The sequence below is a fragment of the Grammomys surdaster genome, unplaced genomic scaffold (genome assembly GCF_004785775.1).
Source record: "Grammomys surdaster isolate TR1022 unplaced genomic scaffold, NIH_TR_1.0 126121, whole genome shotgun sequence".
Classification (NCBI taxonomy): domain Eukaryota; kingdom Metazoa; phylum Chordata; class Mammalia; order Rodentia; family Muridae; genus Grammomys; species Grammomys surdaster.
In genome coordinates, this window is record NW_021620929.1 from 4499685 (window position 1) to 4520003 (window position 20319).

A 20319-nucleotide genomic window follows, 5' to 3' on the forward strand; every position below is an offset into this window, starting at 1 on the left:
GACCTTGCCTGGTCCTTTCTCATCCGCCTCAGCCCTGGTACTAAATTGGTTCAAGGTTTGTAGGAAAGCTTCAGAGGACTGAGGCAAAGGCATGTTTGGAGTTCTTAAATGCTGAAGTCACCATGGGAAGCAGAGCCTAGCTCTTTTCTGGCCACTAGAGGGCGATGGCGGCAGCAGCTGGGCAGAAACAGCTCCCAAGAATAAAAGCAGAAAACTGAATCTCATGTGTTTATGAATGATGCTGGGGTTAGGGTATGTGTGTGTTTGGGGGGTGGTAGGGTGGAGGGGTGGCAATTGAGTCCTTGGAGTTAACTCTCTGAAAATCTGTTAGGTATAATAAAATAAAATTTTCACCTCAGCTATATATTTACAGTGTGTAGTCAAGTAGCTAAAAGTTTCCTTTAAGGAAAATGAAAAAAATCAGACTAGCATTCACATGAGGTATAAGAGTTCTCAGGTGCACAGTTGTTAGTGGTATGTGAACATACATATTCTTCTGTATGTGACTGCATATTTTGTGTGTGCGAAACTGCATGTGATTTATAGTTAAGAGTATAGGTGTGTGTGTGTGTGTGTGTGTGTGTGTGTGTGTGTGTGTAAAACCAACGCTCTTTCAGACCTTTCCAGTACAAGAGGATCTCAAGGAAGTCTGAGCAATACTTCCTCCAGTTCCTGCCCCTTCTCTTCAAACAAACAAACAAAATCATTCCTACAAGTATTTATGGAGCCTCTAACATGGCCCTTCCCCACAGGCATCTGGAAAAGCTCAGACCAGCCAATTTAGAGCAGGCACTGGCAGAATGAAGGCAAGGCTGGGGAGGAGGGGGGTGGGGAATGGCCCCTTGCAGGCTACAGTACTATTTTATAAAATCATGTTCTTTTCTTTGAAGTGCCAAGGAAGTCGGACAGAACTGTGGCACCTTGATTTGAGGAAATAAAGGCTCGCAGGTGACATGATTGCCCCGAAGTCCCTTAGACAGGAAGAAGATGAAGCTATGGTGTCAATACCGGGGCCCAAGTTCTTATATTTACTACAGAGAAACAGAGACAGCTAGAGAGGCCGAGACAGACTCTGACTGTGTGACTATGGAGTGTTCTCGAATCTGCATGTCCTCTAGGAAATAGTTGGTCTTAGCAGTGAATACTAAATAGGGTAGGGACAAAGTTTTCACGGATAAATGTGCCGGGTAGAGCATGCCTAGTAGCGGTATGATCTCGGATAGCCCAACGGTATAATCTTCACTTAGCCCAACTTTGGATTTTTTTACCTAAAAAGTGAAATCCACTTTCTGATGCTCCCATGTGGATATTCTGTATCCAGTTCGGTGACTGAATTTAAAAAAAAAAAAATGAAGCCACAAGGTTTATCAGTCCTTGGCTCCCAAGAATAAATGAATTTCAATGTTTCTTTCCTGGCGTCGGGGCTGGCCAAGTCCCTTTCCTTCCCAGTTGGGTCGTTCTAGCTCCCCTGCCGCCTCCTCCCTCCAGGCTCTTGGTTGCTCCAGCAAAGTTCCCAACTTAGTCGACGTGACGCTCAGCGCAGCCAATGGGAGGCGGAGCTGGTGTTTTGGGAGGGGGGCGGGAGGGGCCGAGCCCGGCGTCTCCGGTGTCTGCCCAGCTCAGTGAATGGAGAGCGCGAGCGCCGGCTAGCTCTCCGGGCCACTCCGTGCCCCAGCCGCCTCCGTGCTCCGCAGCCCAGCCCTGAGCCGGACTTCCCGGGGCACCGTCTTCCCCGGCGCTCAGCCCAGGACCCAGACCTAGCCCTCACCTCTGTCGGCGACCCAGAGGGACCCGAGGGCTCTCGGTACCTGGGCACTGTGAGTGATGCGCAGCGGGGCAGCGCCAGCCCCACGGATGGAGCTGCTGCCGCCGCCGCCCGGCGCGCCCCGCTCCGCCCGCGCCCCGTGCGCCTGAGCGCCGCGCCCGCCCCTCCTCCGCGCCAACTCCGCCGCCCCCCCCCCCCCAGGCCGCCCGCGCGCCTCCTCGGGCTCCTCGTGTCCCGCCGCGCCAGGCAGCCTCCTCTGAGTGAGGACGCTTGTACACCATGGCCCCCGGGCGGACCGGGGCCGGCGCCGCTGTGCGCGCCCGCCTGGCGCTGGCCTTGGCACTGGCGAGCATCCTGAGCGGACCCCCCGCTGCCGCCTGCCCCACCAAGTGTACCTGCTCCGCCGCTAGCGTGGACTGCCACGGGCTGGGCCTGCGCACGGTTCCTCGGGGCATCCCCCGCAACGCAGAGCGCCTGTGAGTACCCACCCCGCCCGCTCGGGCCACCCACCCCGTTCCTACAGAGTCGCCCTCAGGGCGCAGGTCCTTCTTTCCTCTCCCGCGCACGGGGGACGACCTCTGTTCCCCCCTCCCCCGCTATCAGAGACGCTCAATAAGTTGGGGGTGGCGTGGCTTTGGGCAGGTGTGGAGAGAAGTGTCCGAATCCCCCTCCCGCCCCCCGACTCCCGCATTGGGACCGGGTAGTGCCTCTCTGGTTGAGGGCTCCGGGAGCTCATCCTCTGACAGCTCAGGAGAAGAAAGCTGGCAGAAGGCAAGCGGGGAAGAGAGAGTCAGGGAGCGAGGTGGTCTCAAGGTTTGGGGTTGGGTATGAGGGGTCCATTACTCCTTGCTTCTTAAAGGTGGGGAGGAGAGGGAGCAATCTAGACGGAAATGGGGAGTCTCGATCGCAGAGACTTGAGAGCCTCCTCCCCCACCCCTCCAAAAACTGCGATCCTCTTGGAGATCAGAATGGGCCAGCTGCTGTGTGGCTGTCCTTGCAAGGAAAGTTGAGTGTGTACGTGAAGGTCTTAACTTCTGAAGAACCGGACGGATTCTGAGTGGGTGCTCTCAGCACCCTCCCTGCCTGGAGCGCAGCGTTGGGGATGCCAAGTTGCAGCTCGGGTGAATTTTTTATGGCTGGGTTATAAATGCCTCCCCAAACGGGCCGGAGAATGGAAATGCTGACAGCCCTTTAAATGAGACCTAGCTCTATAATCTTACAAACCGCACTCAGCCTCGGATCCTGGGGTTGGCAGCTAGCGGAGAGGCTCTTGGAGAGTGGGGTGGATTGACCCTCGTTTTAACCCCAATTGTGCAACCAAATATTTACTTTTCTTATGTCAGCGTTTTGGAAAGATTTATCATTTTGATCCTCACGACCAAATTCAAAGTTTGGCCTCCGGGGGTGGGCTCCTTTTAGTCCACAGTTGGGGGTGGGGTGAGGGAGTATGGAGCTTCAGAGTGGGTGAGGGTTTGCCCTAGTCAGAATTCCAGCCATTGAACTGCCCAGTTGCTCTCTGCCCAGCCTGTCTTAGGAGTTAGCACACCGGTCTTCTTCAGTCCTGCCTACTTCAGGTCAAGTGAGACCAGGAAAGAGCGGGATTGTCCTAGCTGCCCACCCGTGTTACCACCCCCACTGCCTCTCTCTTCCTTCCCACCCCCTTCCTCCTCGTGTGGCTGTCTAGGCAAAGACTTCCTAGAAATAAATGCCTTCTTTATTCCGGGTGTTTTCTTTTGTTTGTTGTTTTCGAAGTGCAATGATTGTTCTGTTGTTTAGACAGTAGAAATCCTGGAGGGCTGGCCCTGAATCTTCATTAACACCAGGAAACTAGGATCAGAAATGCAAACTGACCTGCCCAAGAAAACAGGGCAAATAGATAACAAGAAAAGGGGCTGGAATCCAGGCATCCACACCTTCATTCAGGTTTTGTATTAGACTCTATTTGTGAAAGCCTCATTTAAGCGATATTTTTAGGTATGTATAAACTAAGTTCCCCTCCTTCTCACATGAATGCTGCAGACGAGTTGGTGAGATGCTAAATGTTTAGTGGGTGCTTCCCTGAGACACGCTGTGTATCCCTTCTCCTTCCTCGAACCTCCCACAGTCCTCTGTTTCTTACCTAGCCAATACTCATTACTCTGCCTTGTTCCATCTGTCCTGCATCCATGGTCATGTAACTGGTTAGTCAAGTGGCTGAATCCCAGCCTGCCAGGCTTCTAAGCCCAGGTCTCCCACCAGTCTGTAGGCTCCTTAGAACCAGAGTCAGTTTGGGCCGAGATCTCTATAAACAGACTGTCATGAGAGGGCCTGGCTGGGCTTGGATCTTCCCGTAGGATCCGGTTGCCTCTGCTGTTGGTATATCCCACCATCATTCATTTTGCTTTAACACCAGCTCTTTTTACTTAGGGTCATTATTTTCAGTAGCCTGAATCACAGTGTCAGTTTGAGAAGATCAGGACAGCAGGACTCCTCTCTTCTGGCTAGTCAGAAGTTTTCAACACCTGTAGCCAGTGTGCTACCAGCTACTTCTCCCGAGACCCTGGGGACTTAGGACTTCTCGTTTGCTCTGCAGCTGGAGATAAATGGATAAAGACCTGAAAACAGGCATTCCCAGAAGTCTCTCTTGCTACAGCCATGGTCACTACCAGGCATGGACAAAGTGGATGCTGCTCTGGCATCTCCGTGGTTACCTGGTGCAGCCTTGGTCACTGCTTTAAGTGCATGGTTGTGACAGAGCTGCCATGGCCGAGCTCTCACCTTCTTTCTAAGACTGGAGCCAGCCTTTTAAGGACAAACAGGGTCAGGGCCACCTCAGGTTTAAGGTCAGCCCACCAACAGCCCTTCACCACCCATCCGGCCCTCAGGGACTCTGATGGAGCCTGGTAGAACTGTTCTTCTTCAACACCATGTTAAGGATTTCAAATTTGTCATCTCTGCTCCATTCCATTCAGTAAACATTGCTTGAAGCTTCTATAGCATTCCTTTCCCTTGTCCATAAAATCATTACATACACAAAGGAAAACCAGCACTTCAGCATAAAGGATGTGGGCAAAGGTAGGAAGTGGGAACCTTTTTTTTTTATCCCCTTTAAAATCCCCTGGGGGTCCTTTAGTCACGGGACACTGGTTTTTATCAGCAGAGCCATTAGAAGCTCATGACCTTCCAACAGTCTGACTTCTGATCCCGGTGGTGAAATTGTGTTTTAAAACAAAGAAGCGGTGCTTTCCCTGTCCTACGTTTCTGTTACTGTCTTCCAGAAAGTACTCTTGTGAAGGAGAGAGAGAGAGAGAGAGAGAGAGAGAGAGAGAGAGAGAGAGAGAGAAAACGACCTAGTCATATGATATTAAGGGTAGCCTGAATAGGAAGGATGTAGCTCTCATTTGGACTTCAGGCTAGGAGTGGGGTCTGAATTGTTCATCATTAAGTCACTATCAGAGTTGGGAGATTGTCTGTGTTCCAAGTTCTTCCCCATAATGTCAGCACATCACACAGAGAAGGAAAGCCTCTGTCTTTTATAAACTACTGACAATTTTTCCCCTCCTAGAGGAGGAGGTGACACCCACAAGTAAGCTAAATAAACCGAGGGGAGAATTCGGTGTCATTTATTATCCGAGGAGCAAAGACAGAGGCCCAGGGAGGAGAGGAAGCGAATGGAGGTCCTTGAGACAAAACATTTACCAGGGAGTGCAGGGTAAACAGATGTTGCGTTTGCCCTTCTGAGTACAAAAGGAACCCACAGATGTAATTCTTCTTCAACCACAGCCTCAGCCTGGAGGGGAATGAGCCCTCATGTGGGGCCCCTTCTCCCAGTCTCACCCGAGGCAGGCAGAGGCCCACCTCTCACCCACAGCTAGGTGGTGGCAGTGGGAGCCAGAGTGGACATCTTTGCTTTTTTCCACTTGGCTCCAGAACATGCTGGAAACTGCTGTATTTAAATAAACATTTCCTGTTTGCTAAGGAGAGCGGGCGAGAGTCTGAAACGTGAGAATGTGGTAACTTAATTTTCTCCATCACTCCAGATGACAGCAAGCTTTGCCGGTGGTTGGGTCCAATAAAAACCGACACCGTGTCATAGGCCTTCCCTCACTTGACCACAGAGGTCCAGAGGTCAAGTGGGAGACTTTCCAAGATGTTCAACGGCCAAGCCTAGCGTTTTTGGTACTCCCAGCCCTTGGGGCCAGCTCAGGGGACCAGAGACTATCAGGCAAGTTATAGGGCCTCTCTGGACCAACCATGGTGATGTGGCCTTTCAGAGAAGCACAGGACTCTTTGGAGTCACCGCCTGTGTCAGGTGGATGCTGTCCTTCAGCATATTGTACAAATTTGAACAGATCACTGTACCTCTGGGCTTCTTTTCCTTAAAAGTAGGATTGTAGTGTGGGCTTTGTGACTTTTCCCTTATGTAATCACCTGTTCACCCTTCCTCTGTGCCTAGGCCAGTGCCTGGCACCTGGGAAATTGTTTACAAATATATGCTGAATAAAAGGCTAGTGAACCTCAAAAAGCACAGGGCAGAATGGGCTATCACAGGTTTGCATTTTGATGGGTGGCTAAGGGCTACCTCCTAGTAGCCTATTACATGAGATACTGTTATCTAAAATTCGAATTTCATGAACTAGAATTACTGTCTCGGTAGAGTTTTCCCCAAGACTCTTAAGGCATGATCCACTCTGAAGTCTTGTTGCCAGGCGTTGCTTAGCAACATTGCAACACTCCTACTGTGCACATGCCAATGGAACGAGCCAGCAATCCCGACTACTTCTGCCACAGGACTTTCTAATCAGGAACTCATCAGTGACATCCTGAGCTCTCTGTGGTTTTTTATTGCCACTCTTCTGGCATTAATTGATGTGTATTTGTAGGGTCATTATTGAGTTTTGTTTCCACGGGTTGTCTGGGTTTTCTAGTCCACCCTTGGTTTTGCATTGTTATTTTGTTTCTCTGTAGTTCTATTGTCTGAATTCACCCCCCCCCCCCCCACACACACGCAGCACATTAGGGAAAGTGAAAATAAAGGGCCTGGTGAGGATGGGCAAGAAGCCTTCAGAGCCTGCTACTCTGTTTTAAGCATGGGCTTATGGCAGCTTTGGACCGGGAGCTTGGATTTGGAGGCCTGTTCTGTGGCATGCAAGCCTGCTACTGCACCTCTGCTGATGCTCTGCCTCTCTGGACTGCAGGATGTTTAATCTTTTTGTACCTCCCTTCCACTCCTGTAATGCAGGGATGACAGTCACACGGGATTGTTGTGAACGCAGCCTGAGGCAGTCCACATAGTGTGTTCTGCACAGCACCTGCCATATTGTCCATTCATTTTCGTGGCTGGGATTGTTTACCCAACTGCAGTGTATCCAGCTGTAAAGTATGCATAATACCCCTTCCCTTTTGGGAAGGATTAAAGTGATCTTGTCTAGGAAGTTCTTAACAGTACCCGGCACATAGGAGCCCTCCACAAACTTGTAATGCTATGGCTGTGTTTCCATTTGCTCATCTCTGTCTCTGTCCAGCTGGATGGCTTAGGGTGTTCACTCTAAATTTTGTTCCAACACAAAGCCCGGTGGAGGCAGGCTCATCGCTGCCTGCACATGGGCTGTGGGCTGTGCCCAATACACTCACGCTTGGTCTCCTCTTTGTGTCTGTCTCTTCATCCTGCCCTGGCATCTGTGTCCAGGTTGGCCCCTTGTTTCATCCAGAAGGGATTATGGTTGGAGTGGCTTCTTCTAGCTTTTCCATCGGCATACTGCTTTGTGTTCTGTTAAAATAAAGAACGTATTTTATTTCTATATTTAAAGGAGGGTTAGGTTGGAGCTTCATGGGGGAATTCTTGGTCCTGACTCTGTGGGTTCAATGGCCTTCCATGTTTCTTTAAATGGCCCCTTTTTTCTGATTCCCAGTTTCTGCCTCCCATACTGCTTTTACTTGAAACAGCTGTATTTACTAGCACTTGTCACTCTCACCGTGTTAGATGGTTTGAACCTTTCTTTTTTTTTTTAAGAAATGCTGAGGAAAAAAAGAAAATCCAAGTAGGGAGGGACCTCACAGAAACCACACTTGTTCTGAAAGGCATAGGTGCAGAGGCATTTTGGGGAGCACCAGGCTGATTTCTAAGGCTCTCCCCGATTCACTGTGGATGTCAGCCTTGCTTAGGGAAAGGCTTGTGGCTGTCATCTTCAGCTCTGTGTCCTTCAGACCTGTCTTTGGTAACTGCAGCCACTGGCTGCTAGATTGCCAGGAGGCTACACCCCCACCATCCTGTGGTCTTCATGGTTTTACTGACGTTTATCATGTTTGATATACTGGTCCCCAGGAAGAATTGGTCAAGGGGTGTGATTAAAAATCCTCAATGCTGGGCAGATTGGAGGTGAGAAAGCTAAGGTTAAAAGTGTGAACTCCAGAATCAGGCAAAGCTCCTGGCTCTGTCACTGACAAGCTAGATGACATCAGTTTTATGGATTGTAAAACTGAGTTATTAATTTTTAATGTCTTGTTTCATTTATTTGTCCATTGTTTGTTGTCTGAGATAGGATCTTACTACACAGCTTTGGCTGTCCTAGAACTCACTGTGTAGACCAGACTGGCCTCTAATTCACAGAGATTCTCCTGCCTCTGCCTCCTGAGTGCTGGGATTGAATACATGCATCACCAGGCCCCACTTTAGTACCCCCTTTTTTATTAGGCACTGGGAGTATTAGGTAAACTCACAAACACTTCTTGGAATATGGCACACCCACTGTAACATTTCTTGTGGTTATTCTGTGTGTAATGCTTGCAGACTATACTTTTCTTGCGTATGCTCCCTGGAAGCCTGCACAGGTAATGATTGGCAGGATTATGTGGGGTTCTCTGTCCAAATTCCTACCGCATCTTTCATCAGCATAGCACAGGGGAAAACAAACCCACATCCCTGGCTCACATTATCTCATGACGAGGAATTGAAGTCTCCCTAAACTAAGCCTAGTGAGACGTTTTTCTTCATGTGGGGTTGAGCTTAGCTCCCACACTCTGCTGTTACACAGTGTGGAGGTCATCCTTTGACCAAACGACAGGCTTTCACATAGTGAATTGCTACTAGCTACTTGGGCTTCTATTTCTTTCCATAAACCTTGGTGATTATGCCAAGGGTTTTTGTATGTTTTTTGGCTTTGGCACAGGCCCTGCACTGGTCCCTGGCTCTCTGGGGATTTTCTATGTGTAAGTTGAGTATCCCTCATTCACAAGGGTTGGAAATCAGAAGTGGTTCTCATTTTTGAATTTTTTTAGGTTTTGAGATATTTTGATATATATCTAGAGAGGATAGAGGGGGAGAGGAAGTGATAGACGGATAGATGGATAGATAGATAGATAGACAGATAGATAGACAGATGGATGGATGGATGGATGGATGGATGGACAGGCAGACAGATAGATAATTTTAGAGATGGGTCCCAGATATAACCACAAAGTACATTTGTCTTATATCTGAATTGTACATGATATGTTTGCTCATAAAGTCTATGGTTGGAATTTTTCACTTATGAGATTGAATCATAACTGTGCTTAGAAAGTTTTGAGTTTTGAAGTGTTCTGGATTTGGGATTTTAAGATTAGGGAGACTTTTGGTGCCCTAATTATTATCATATTATTAGTGTTTTTCTCATTTGTTTGTTTATTTGCTGACAATGTCCCATGCAATCCAGCTGCCCTTGAACTTATGATCCTTCTGCCTCTGTTGTTAGAGTTACAGGATTCCACTCATGGACCACCATACCCTGCTCTGTCAGTGATTTGTGTTTGCCTGAGTCTATGTGTACTGTTATGTCTGGGTCTAAGTGTGGTGGGGACATATGTGTGAGCTGAATGTGGAGACCCGAGGTTGATATCAACAATCTCGTGGCTCTGCTTTTGATGACGCAGGGTCTCTCACTGAATCTGGAGCTCACTTATGAGGGCTAGACTGACTGGCCAGCAAACTCTAAGATTTGTCTTGTCTCCTTCATCCCAAGCTGGGATTTTGGACACACATTGCCACAATTGGATTTTTATGTGTGCACCAGGGATCTGGATTCAGATCCTCATATGTGCATAGGAACCGGCCATCTCTCTAGATCTTTGGTGCATTTTTAGGCCCTGGGTGGCTTCGTTTGATCAGGTTTATTTGCTGCTTCCTCCACATCTCCCCACCCAGATATTTTCTTATTATTACCTATCCAGATTTGAGTAGTTGACCCACGGCCCTAGCTTTTAAAAGATAGGTTTTCTCCATGTAGCTCAAAGTGAACTCAAACTCAAAAATCCTCCTGTCTCAGCTTCCTGAGTGCCAGGATTATAGGCAGGCACTTTCATGTCCAGCTTGTCTAAGTGTAACATTGTGCAGTTTTTGAGTTTTTGCAAATGATTTCATTTCATTATGTTTTCAGGACCATTTTCTGTTTCGAGTTACTCTTAAAAACCAGCCTCTTGGTTTAACCTCTCCCCTCCTACCCTTTATATCTCCGAAGCTTCGGTGCCATGGATCTGACTCGTCTTTATAGTCAGTAGAGGCATTGTCTGCTGTTTGAAAGTCATTTGACACATTTATTATATGTGTATGTAAACATAGGTCCTCTTGGAGTCCAGAGAGGGCATCGGATTCCTGGGGATGGGTTTACTAGTGGTTGTGAGCCACTTTATGTGAGTGTGGGGAGTCAAACTCAAGTCCTTATGAAAGAGCGGTGTGCACTTTAACCACTGAGCTGACTCTCCAGCCCTTTGAAAAGTGTCTAGATTGTAGGATTATAGGAATGGCCTATTCTTTCTCACTGAGGTGGATACGAACACAGAGATATGCAAGGCGTGGTACTATGTACCTATAATCCCAGTACCTGGGAGGTAGAGGTAAGTTTAAGGCCAGCCTCAGATACACAACAAGTTTAAAACTAGCTCCGGCTAAACAAGACTCTGTCTCAAAAAAAATCACCCCATTCCCCAATCAAAGTCGAGGTTTTATTTCTCTAAAATAATTTTTAACTACTGTTTTACTCAGTTTTCTGAATTTCCTCTAACTTCATGAATTAGTTATTGTTGCTGTGATCAAGTACCTGGGGAAACTGTCTTTAGGAAGTAAGATTTTAGAGGGGTCAGTATATGATGGAGGGAAAGGCAAGGCAGAGCCTCTCACATCATGGCAGACAGGAAGCATAGAAACAGGCAATACAGGAAGGAGCCAGAGCAAGATATAGACAGCCCCAGTGACCTACTTCCTCCAGCTGGACCCCATCCATTGAAGTGTCCAGGGCTTCTCAATATAGTGCCACTGTTGGGGAACCAGCTTCTCAGCACGTAGGTAATTTTGGGGAGCACTCACAGAGGAGCATTCACAGAGGAGCACTCACAGAAGAGCCACAGTGCTTCTGGTTTCTCAAAGAGCATTCTGCCATGATTTTAGCTGTATTCTATTCCTATTAGGTGGATACTAGAACCTCTACTAGCATGGGATGTGAGGTGTGTGTGTGTGTGTGTGTGTGTGTGTGTGTCTGTGTGTCTCTGGCTATGTGGCTGTCCCTCTGTGTGTCTGTGTATCTCTCTCTGCCTCTCTCTGTGTCTGTCTGTGTCACATGCTCCTATGCTAACCTCTCCTGCTAAATATTTCGGCAGTCCCTTTTATTAATAGTAAAGCTCAGGTTGCTTCAGTCTTTAAATGCAATGATTTCACGTTTCATCTCGCCCTGCCCTTTGAGGGGCACACTCACCTGTGTAGTTCTTGGGATAACTATTAAGAAGGAGAGATCAAGGAGAATTGTGGCCTATAGGCTGCTCTCCAACCTCTGGAAATATTGACAGTCATCCTGAGAACAAGGGCTCTCGTTGAGCCCCAGCCTCACCCTTTACTTGTATAAATTAACTTACCGTTCTAACAACTCTCCCTGCTATGTAGTTAAAATTGCCCCTACCCCACAGATGAGGAAACTGTATTTGAGAGTAAAATCCACAGTTAGGAGCAAGACAGGCAGTGTGGCCAGACCTGCAGGGTAACCAGTGGCCTTGCAGTTCCTGCCTAAATCCTGACAGTTTTCTGTGTTTCTTCACTCAATTTTGAAACAAATGACTAGGAGGAAGGTGGTGAGAAGGAAGAGGAAGATGAAGGGGAGGAGGTGGCAGCAACAGCATCAAACTTGAGTCATGTTTTGATGTATGACATGATCTGAATGTCTGGGGGAGAGAGCTCTCATGTCCAGGTTGGGGGAAAATGCAACATTTGAGTCACAACTTGAAAGACAAAGATGACTCTCTTGGGTTGAATGGGTAGTGGTACCGAGTCACTGGCATTCACAGTAAGGTGGGCATGAGCCCATTTAGAATGAGTGAAGCTCTTCCTCAGGAGATTTTCCTGTTAGGAATCTTAGCCCAGAAGCTATCAGTCAGATCTTAGGAAGAACAGCCATATAGTATTTGTCAACACAACTATAAAATTCCCGAAGAGTGAGGAAGACAGTTTCTAAGTTAAAAAGAGTTTGGATTCCGTTTTCCCATTGCTACATGTGAGGCTGGTGATGGATAGAGAAAACACAGGAATTGAGCACACAGCTTTGGAAGCTCAGAGTCAAAGCAGTACATTTCTATCTATGGTGAGGGCCCAGTAGGCTGAGAATCACATCGTGATGAGTGCCAGTGTCACTGGCGACAAGTGTAAGAGGAAGTGGTCACATGAACCAGGAAGCCAAAGTACAGAGAGGTCAAAGCACAGAGAGGTCACGATGGCTTTTTTTTTTATAGTGGTCTGTTTTCATGGGAACTAACTAGGTCCCATGAAATCTACATTACTCTTATCCATGGACTGAACCCTGGGACCTAACAGACATGTACTATGGTCTACCACCTTAAATCCTATCCCAGCACATTCCAGCATTGTCATACTCTGAAAGGAGCCTCTAACCCATGAACCTTTGGAGAATGCACTCAGACCAGATTCACATGACAGTATGTGTGTGTGTGGTGGGGGGTATAAGACTCCAATAAGAGCCTGAGGAATTTTGTTGACCAGTATTTTTGTGCTCAGTTACTTATTTGGATTTTGGTAGAGTTCATATTCCTTCCTAGTTACATGTGCCACTTTCTTTTTAAAAATGCATTTATGTATGTGTTTATGTATGTATGTATGTATGTATGTATGTATTTGGAGGGTGTGTCAGAAGACAACCTAGGGGAGTTGGTTCTCTCCTTCCACCGTGTAGATTCCAGGGATTGAACTTGGGTTGTCAGGCCGGGCAGCAGGGACGTTTACCCACTGATTTGTTCTGTCGGCTTACAATTTCCTTTCCTCTAGCTGTGCTCCCTGAGCAGCGCCTGGTAACATCAGGTGCAGTCAGAGCAGCATATGCATGAGGTCCATCCCTGCCAGAGTAGAAAGTGATTTGGTTTGTTTAAGCCTCATTCTTGCTTATGTGAGCTCAGGCTCCCCTTGGCTCACCCGAAGCATCAGCCTGGGTTGCTGACTCTTGGTGTATCCTGTACTTTGGCAGTAGTTGAGTCTTACGGTTCCCAAAAGTCTGCCCACGCATTTAACTACCCACCTTGTCTCCCATTAACATTCTTCAGCCGATGAGCTCCTGTCTGCTACCAGATGTGCCCACCCGTGCTCCCCTGACCTCTAGAATGAGTGTGTGCCCTCACTCGGGTCTGTCTGTAGGGTGTGGAGTCCGTGCCAGATCTGCTGTCTTATGTCTTCACCATGGAGTCTCATTCCATAAGCCCGACCTGTTTCTAGTCCAGCCTTAACCTTTCCAGCTTGGCTTCTTGCCCTGGACTGCCCCTCCACATAGCTCCCTGTGTGTGGCAGCTTTGGATTGCTGCTGTTGGAGCTCCAGGTCCTGAGGTTAGGTTTCAGGAAAGTCTTTTATTTGCTTTTACAAATGCAAATAGTCTCCCATTGCAGCAACTCACCTGAGTGTGGTGCGCTTTCAGCCTTACTAGGTGACACCTAAGTGGCAGTGTTTGGGATGATAGGATGGAATACCGGCATGCGTCCGATTAGCTCTTCATACCACTGTCACCAAGCCCCTGACCATGGTTCACAGTTTCATAGAGTTTACTTTATCCTGATGTTTCTGGGCCGCTTTGGAGGAAAAACACCATGGTGGCAAGAATACATCAGGGAGGAGGCTGTTCGTCTGATGGTGGACAGGGAGAGAGGAAGGCACCTGGGATGAAATTTCCCATGAGGAATGGACCTTAGTGATGACTTCGTTCAGCTGAAACTCACCTCCTAAAGTTCCCAGAACCTATCAGAATAATACCACTAGCTGGAGTCAAGACTCCAACTGGAGCCTTTTTACAGGATACTTCATATTGAGTCTAGGACGGACATGGGCGTGGGGTGGGGTAAAGCATTTGAGAGGTCATTTATATAGTTGCTACCAAAATGGTAACTGGACCGTTCTCCCAGGGCACTTCAACATCATATGAAACTTGGTGGAAACCAAGGGAAAGGCTGGTGCTAGGTCGAGTGGATGGACTTCTGGGATGGGAGAGACACTGGAGCAATGAAAGGTGTTTTACAGAGTCTTCCTGAATCACCTGTGAATGTAAACCCCACCCCTTTCTGTTAGTGTGTATGAAATGTATGAAAAATGACACACTATAAAAAATAATAGTGCAAGTGGCATTTTAAAAGGGGTTATGGGAAAAATATTAATCTAAGGTCAGTCCTACCTGATAAAGTATTAAAGATGGTCTCTGCAGCTCGCTGGCAAACAGCACCGCTTCTGCATTTTATTAGCACTAACTGCATAGTACGCTGACCTTATTTGAGAAGCATTTTCATAAACACTGACACACGGTACAGTTCCCATTTGAGGCCATGAGCAGATTCAATCCTTCCCCCACACCCCTGCTGGAACTTAACCCCTGGACAGTTTCCCAGAGGTGACAATGTTTTCCCCTGAGGTTTCTCTAAGCAGTGGGAGCTTTCCCCAGGGAAGGCGGGAGAGTGGGCTTTGGACCAGCATGGGTCCTATGGGCAGGTTGACTAAGAGCTAGATAGGCTACAGAAAAGGAAAGACTGTAGGGGACAAGAGCTGGGAACCTGTGTGTAGACAAAAGTTTCTCTTCGGAGTCTCTCCTTGTGCACCTGGCTTGTATCAGAGGGTGGTTCTCTCGAGTGCTTACCAGTTCTTTTAGGATGAAAGAGCTGTGATCAGGTGTGGATGCACAAGCTTCTCTCTGTCCCAACATTTGGGGGGCTGGTGTAGGGGGAGTCTTGAGTTCCAAGCTAGTCTGGGCCACATAGTGAGACCCTGTCTCACAATAAGTAAATGAATAACATTTGTTTTCTCAAAAGTCAGAATGGGTGACTGGTGGCTTGCAGTAGTTATGGGCAACACATCCACCCCATTTCCTCCTGCTCAAAGTTGGCACTTCCTTTCCCATCTTATACTGGCTTACAAGCTCTGAATTTCTGATGGAGACCTGGGTTCTCCTCCCCTACTCCTTTCCTTCCCCATTGGGGAGATTTTTCAAGCTTTGAGAGCATCTTAGGATCATCTGGTCTACCTCCTCCCTACCAAACTCAACCCACCTTGCAGGATACGTGTCTTAGAGAGGTAGCAGAAGGATATCAGGGCTAGACCTGGATTCTGCCAACACAAGACACTTCCCTGTTTCTGTATCAGTGTTTGAGCTTTAGACAAGATCACCCAGAACCAGAAAAAGACCTATTGCAGTCTGAGAAGCTGGGAGGAGACAGTAGAAGAAGCAAATCTATTCCAGAAAAATAAGGACTGGTCCAGAATGAATGGGAGAAGCCCCCATGGAAATGTGGGCTTGCTTGACAGTATGGCTGTCAGGATCAAAGCTCTGGCTGGCTCAGGGTCGAGAAGAGGAAGACCCTAGATGAGGAAACAGCGAAGGGAAGACACAGTAGGAATAAGACCCAGACAGGAATACAAAGTGGGAAGAGGAGTTGCTCCATGGAAGTACTTACTGATTCCTGATCCCCAGTGAGGCAAGTGCAGCTCATTATTTCTACCACAAGAAGGTAACCAGTCTGCTTTGGCCTGGTTGAGGCATGCGTTTGATTCCTTTCTGAAAAATCTCACCAAGCTTCTCTCTGCTCTGTGTCCTGCTGGTATATTCTAGGAATGCTGCAAAGATCTAAGCCTCTTCGGGGGCTCTTCCCCAATTGGAGCTGCACACTGATTGGAGTCATATTCAGACAGGAAGCCCTCTTGGTGTCTGCAAAACAAGAAACATCTTCCAAGAAGACCGCACTATGGTTTTTCTTTGTGTGTTGCTAAAAGACTAGGAGGCCGCTTTGCAAAACAGCATTTCACAAACCGAGCAGGGCTGATAGCTCCTCCTGCCAAATGTGGCTGTGTGTAGTTCTGTGATGGAGAAACAGCTTTGTCAAGAGGAGGGCTGAGGGAGATGGATCTGCACAACCTTTAGCAATGGCAGAAATGGTGGTGTACAAAGAATGCTTGCCTGGGAGTTTGGAGACCTAGCTGTGCCTCTGGCACACTGTGTGACCTTGGACGAGTGGCTTCACCTCTTTGGGCCTCAGTTTCCTCTTCTTCAAAAGTGATGAGGGAGGAAGCTTGGACGACCTCCAAAGATTCCTCCAGCCTTATGCATCTTTGCTCATGAGGGCTGAGAGTTGGGATTTAGATCTGAGCCAATATCCAATGGACCCCTGGGACTTTCTAGAGGCAAGAGAGAGGCCAGGACAGCTGCTTCGGGGAGTGGCTGGTCCTTGATTAAGGCTCAAATAATTAGCTCAGCTCTACAGTAAGCCTTCAGAAATTAAGAAAGAAAAAAAGATGTTTAGTTTCAAAAATAGCAGTTGATGTTGCTTCAAACTGATTGGCTAGGGGTTTTGTAGGTTTTTATACACAGAGATCATCCCCCCCCCCCTTTGTGGCATAGCAGTTCCATGCACTGATGCTGGAGGTAGTGTGACCCTAGTCTGATTGCTCTCACTAGCTAAGCATTCTTGAGCATGCTCTTTACCAGTGACCCACTCCACTGTGTTGTTAGAAGTCCAAATGAGGTGGCCCATGTCCAGCTTAGAGCACAGGGCTGGCCTTAAATAGCCATTTTAAGAACTGAGTCCATGGGCTGGAGAGATGGCTCAGTGGTTAAGAGCACTGACTGCACTTCCAGAGGTCCTGAGTTCAAATCCCAGGAACTACATGGTGGCTCACAACCATCTGTAATGAGATCTGATGCCCTCTTCTGGTGTGTCTGAAGACAGCTACAGTGTATTCATATATGATAAATAAATAAACCTTTAAAAAAAAAAAGAACTGAGTCCATGAACGATAACCATTTTATAGTGCTCGGTGAGCCTCAGTAGGGATGGTTAGTCTGTGATCATCCAGCTCGAGGTTCTGGAAAGGCTAGGGAAGGCTCAGAAGGTGGTCCTCAGTTCCCCTCAGAGTCTCGGTGTCCTCATCTCTGTATGATCAAGAAGGATAGAAGGGGGCTGACCATTGAAAACTCACGTCTGTACTTCAGCTGGGCTGACGGAAGTTGGACTCAACTCCAGCTAATGACCAAAGTGACTTGAACTTCCCACAGCATGATGACTTAAGAATGGGCTCATTTCTTGCGGTAGCTTGGGGATCCTGAGAAGGGAAATATAGCAACTCAGTAGCTGGACACTTGACTGGGACCTATGAGGACATCATACCAGACTCAAGCATTCTCAACCTCTAGAATTCAGGGGTTGTTGTTGTTGTTGTCGTCGTCGTTGTTGTCTTGCCACAGAAGCTAGTCTAGATTCAAAGGCAGGACCATATCTTCAAAGAAGAAACCATCTTTATATCATCTATGTTTAAAAAAAATCTTTTCCAGCCATGTATTAATGATCATTACTGATACTGTTTGTTCCACAGGATCCAGTTTCCTAGCTAGATTGAATGTTTCTTGAGGGCAGGAGCTATGCATTTCTCTGTAGAATGCTTGTGAAAATAGGTCAAAACCAATACATGGTATTAAAAATCGAATTAACTTGCACAGGCAGCAAGTATGATGGTAAAGACCCCAGGCTTTAGAGACAAAGCAATCTGAATTTAAAATCGGTCCTGCAGCAAATTACCTATCTTTTTCTCATCAAAACAAATAAACAATGAATGAGTACAGTCATACCTCTGGAAAGACTTGGGGCCAACGACTATGAAATAACCATGCATAGCCAGTGCTCCAGCTTTTGGTGGCTGGGTCTGTGGCGTTGTGGATGTGCACAAACATTCAAGTTTAGACACACCTAGATCCAAGTCCCTGGACTTCAGTGTGGCTGGAGACAAACCCCTTCATCTCTGAGAGTCACAGAGTTCTCATCTCTAATGTAGATCTCTTAAGAATCCCCCCCTTCCCTGACATACTCTCAGGACTTACTGTACGCATTGCCTATAAATTGAGTAATGGTGAAAACTTGCTCATGTATTGATTTGTCTACACAGTGCATGTAACAAACAACCAGTGCTGCTAACTCCGAGTAGTCTCATTGGTCAATTCCCTGGATACTGGGGACTGTGGATACCCGGATCTGGGATGATGTCCTTGCAGGTTTGAAAACATCTTTAGAGAGGAGCACAGGGTCCTGGTTAAGCATCCTAAGACAGTACTCTATGCTAACACATCTATGTCTGAATTTAGATAGTTCCAGGTCCTACTTTTCTCTATAGGATCCCTGGTCCCTGCCAGTTGCTCTACCCCTTTCTCAAAGATCCATGTCTCCTTCCCAAATATCCCTAATGCCTCATGACTACATCACTGCAAGTTAACATAAAGCACGGTGACTCTAACCTTGTGTGTGTGTGTGTGTGTGTGTGTGTGTGTGTGTGTGTGTGTATTCCTCCCCCTGCCTTGTATTTGACAAAGCATACTAATCGGCCTGGTAATGCACTAAGTTAGGACACTGGATTTAACTTTTCTGGATAGCTCCTGGTACCTGTGTTCATTTTATTTTATTTTAAAGAACAGAGTCTTACCACATATTTCTGGCTAGCTTGGAACTCTGTGAAGACAGGGCTGACCTTGAGTTCTTTCCTTCCTGAGTGGGGTACTGGCATTACAGGGCCCTGTACTTCTCTTAAGAAAGATTGCTCAAGATCTCCTCTGTTTTCCCTAGTAGATGTCCCAAGAGCGCTAATCTTGCCTCCACCCTTATTTCCCTCTAGCCTAGATTGTTTTGAAAATGAGCTTGTTTCTAGATTTAAAAAAAAAAAATGCACTAACACAATATTTTTCAAATGATCTTGAGGCCGTTCGTGGCAACATTGCAGGAATATTGTTTTCTTCCTATTGCTTATATGTCAAGAGCATCTGGATTTTGCTGATTTTTTTTATGCCTGTGTCTTCCTGTTTTTACACATCACCGCACCTACTTGGAGTAGTCCATGCAGACTGGGTTTTGGCTACCCAGGCTCAATTCCCTCAGTCTTCCTGGCAGCCTCCTCCCCTGTATCAACTGAAACATCATCCTTTACACCAGTGCTCCTCGACCTTCTTAATTCTTGAGCCCTTTAAATACAGCTCCTCATGGTATGGTAACACGGCCCCCCTCACCGTAAATATTTGTTGCTACTTCATAACTGTAATTTTGCTACTGTTATGAATCGTAATGCCAATATCTGGTGTGCAGGATGTCTGATGTGTGACCCCTGGGTTGAGAACTGCTGCTTCACACCCACTGGGTACCGTCATGGCTCTCTGGGGAGGTGCTTTCCTGCCTCCTCATCTAGGAACTAGCTCTTGACTCACTTGAGAGTTGATCGAAGGCTTGTTTCTTAGAACTGGAATCTTGACCAGTGAGACAGAAAGACTGAACACACTGGCTCTCCATTTTGTCTGTGCCCTTGCAGAAGGGTAGGATGTGCCTACCTTCTAGTCTCCAGACCTGTTCGAAGGATTTCAGTTGAGTCTACAAGGCTGATAGCCTTAAAGAGAATTCTCTCTTTCTCAGGTTTACAGAATTGTAGCTAAGGAACAAATTGTAACCGAGTAAGTTAACTTACTCCTGAGTGGGATGGGCATAATTCTTTGTGGGCAGACCTCCATTCTAACCACAAGCTTGTGGTTCGCTAGCTGGGTGCCCTTGGGCAAGTTCATTTTCTCCTGCGGACATCCCGACCTTGTAAAATAACAACAATGAGTCCTGAAGCCTGAGTCTCAGACTTGCCAGGACTTTGAAATCACCTGGGGAGATATAAAATTTCCAGTGCCTGGACTGTATCCCCTGGGATCCTGATTTAACGATTTGGGAGTGTGTTTTGGATGTTGCGATTTTATAAAGCTCACTGCCAGTGTTTGAGAAAAGTGATGCAGAGAACTTCTTCAAATTATCGGGAAGAACAAATAAGATAAGTTAAATGCTTGGTGTAAGGTACGGATTGACAAAAGTCACCCTACTTTCCTTAGTAAGGTAAACATGAATAACTTGCTTTTGCTTCTGGCACCGTTGCTTTGTTTGGGGGGGGGGTAGTCATAGTGATGCGTGACAGCCAATCTGCAATATAACCTCCCTTATTTATCCCGTCTGAGGTGAAGGGCAATCGTGAATGGAGCCAGAATCATAGAACATACAAAAATGTGATTATTTT

The 20319-nt window shown here is 47.2% G+C and overlaps 1 protein-coding gene across 1 annotated transcript in view; it reads left to right on the plus strand.

Moving 5' to 3' along the window:
• The first annotated feature begins 1631 nt into the window (after positions 1 to 1631).
• Positions 1632 to 20319, plus strand: part of Slit3 (slit guidance ligand 3) — a 595378-nt gene continuing 576690 nt past the window's right edge. Inside the window, exon 1 of the mRNA XM_028756442.1 lies at positions 1632 to 2241. Coding sequence (XP_028612275.1) covers positions 2045 to 2241 — 197 coding nt within the window. The 5' untranslated portion in view covers positions 1632 to 2044. The remainder of the gene's footprint in view (positions 2242 to 20319) is intronic.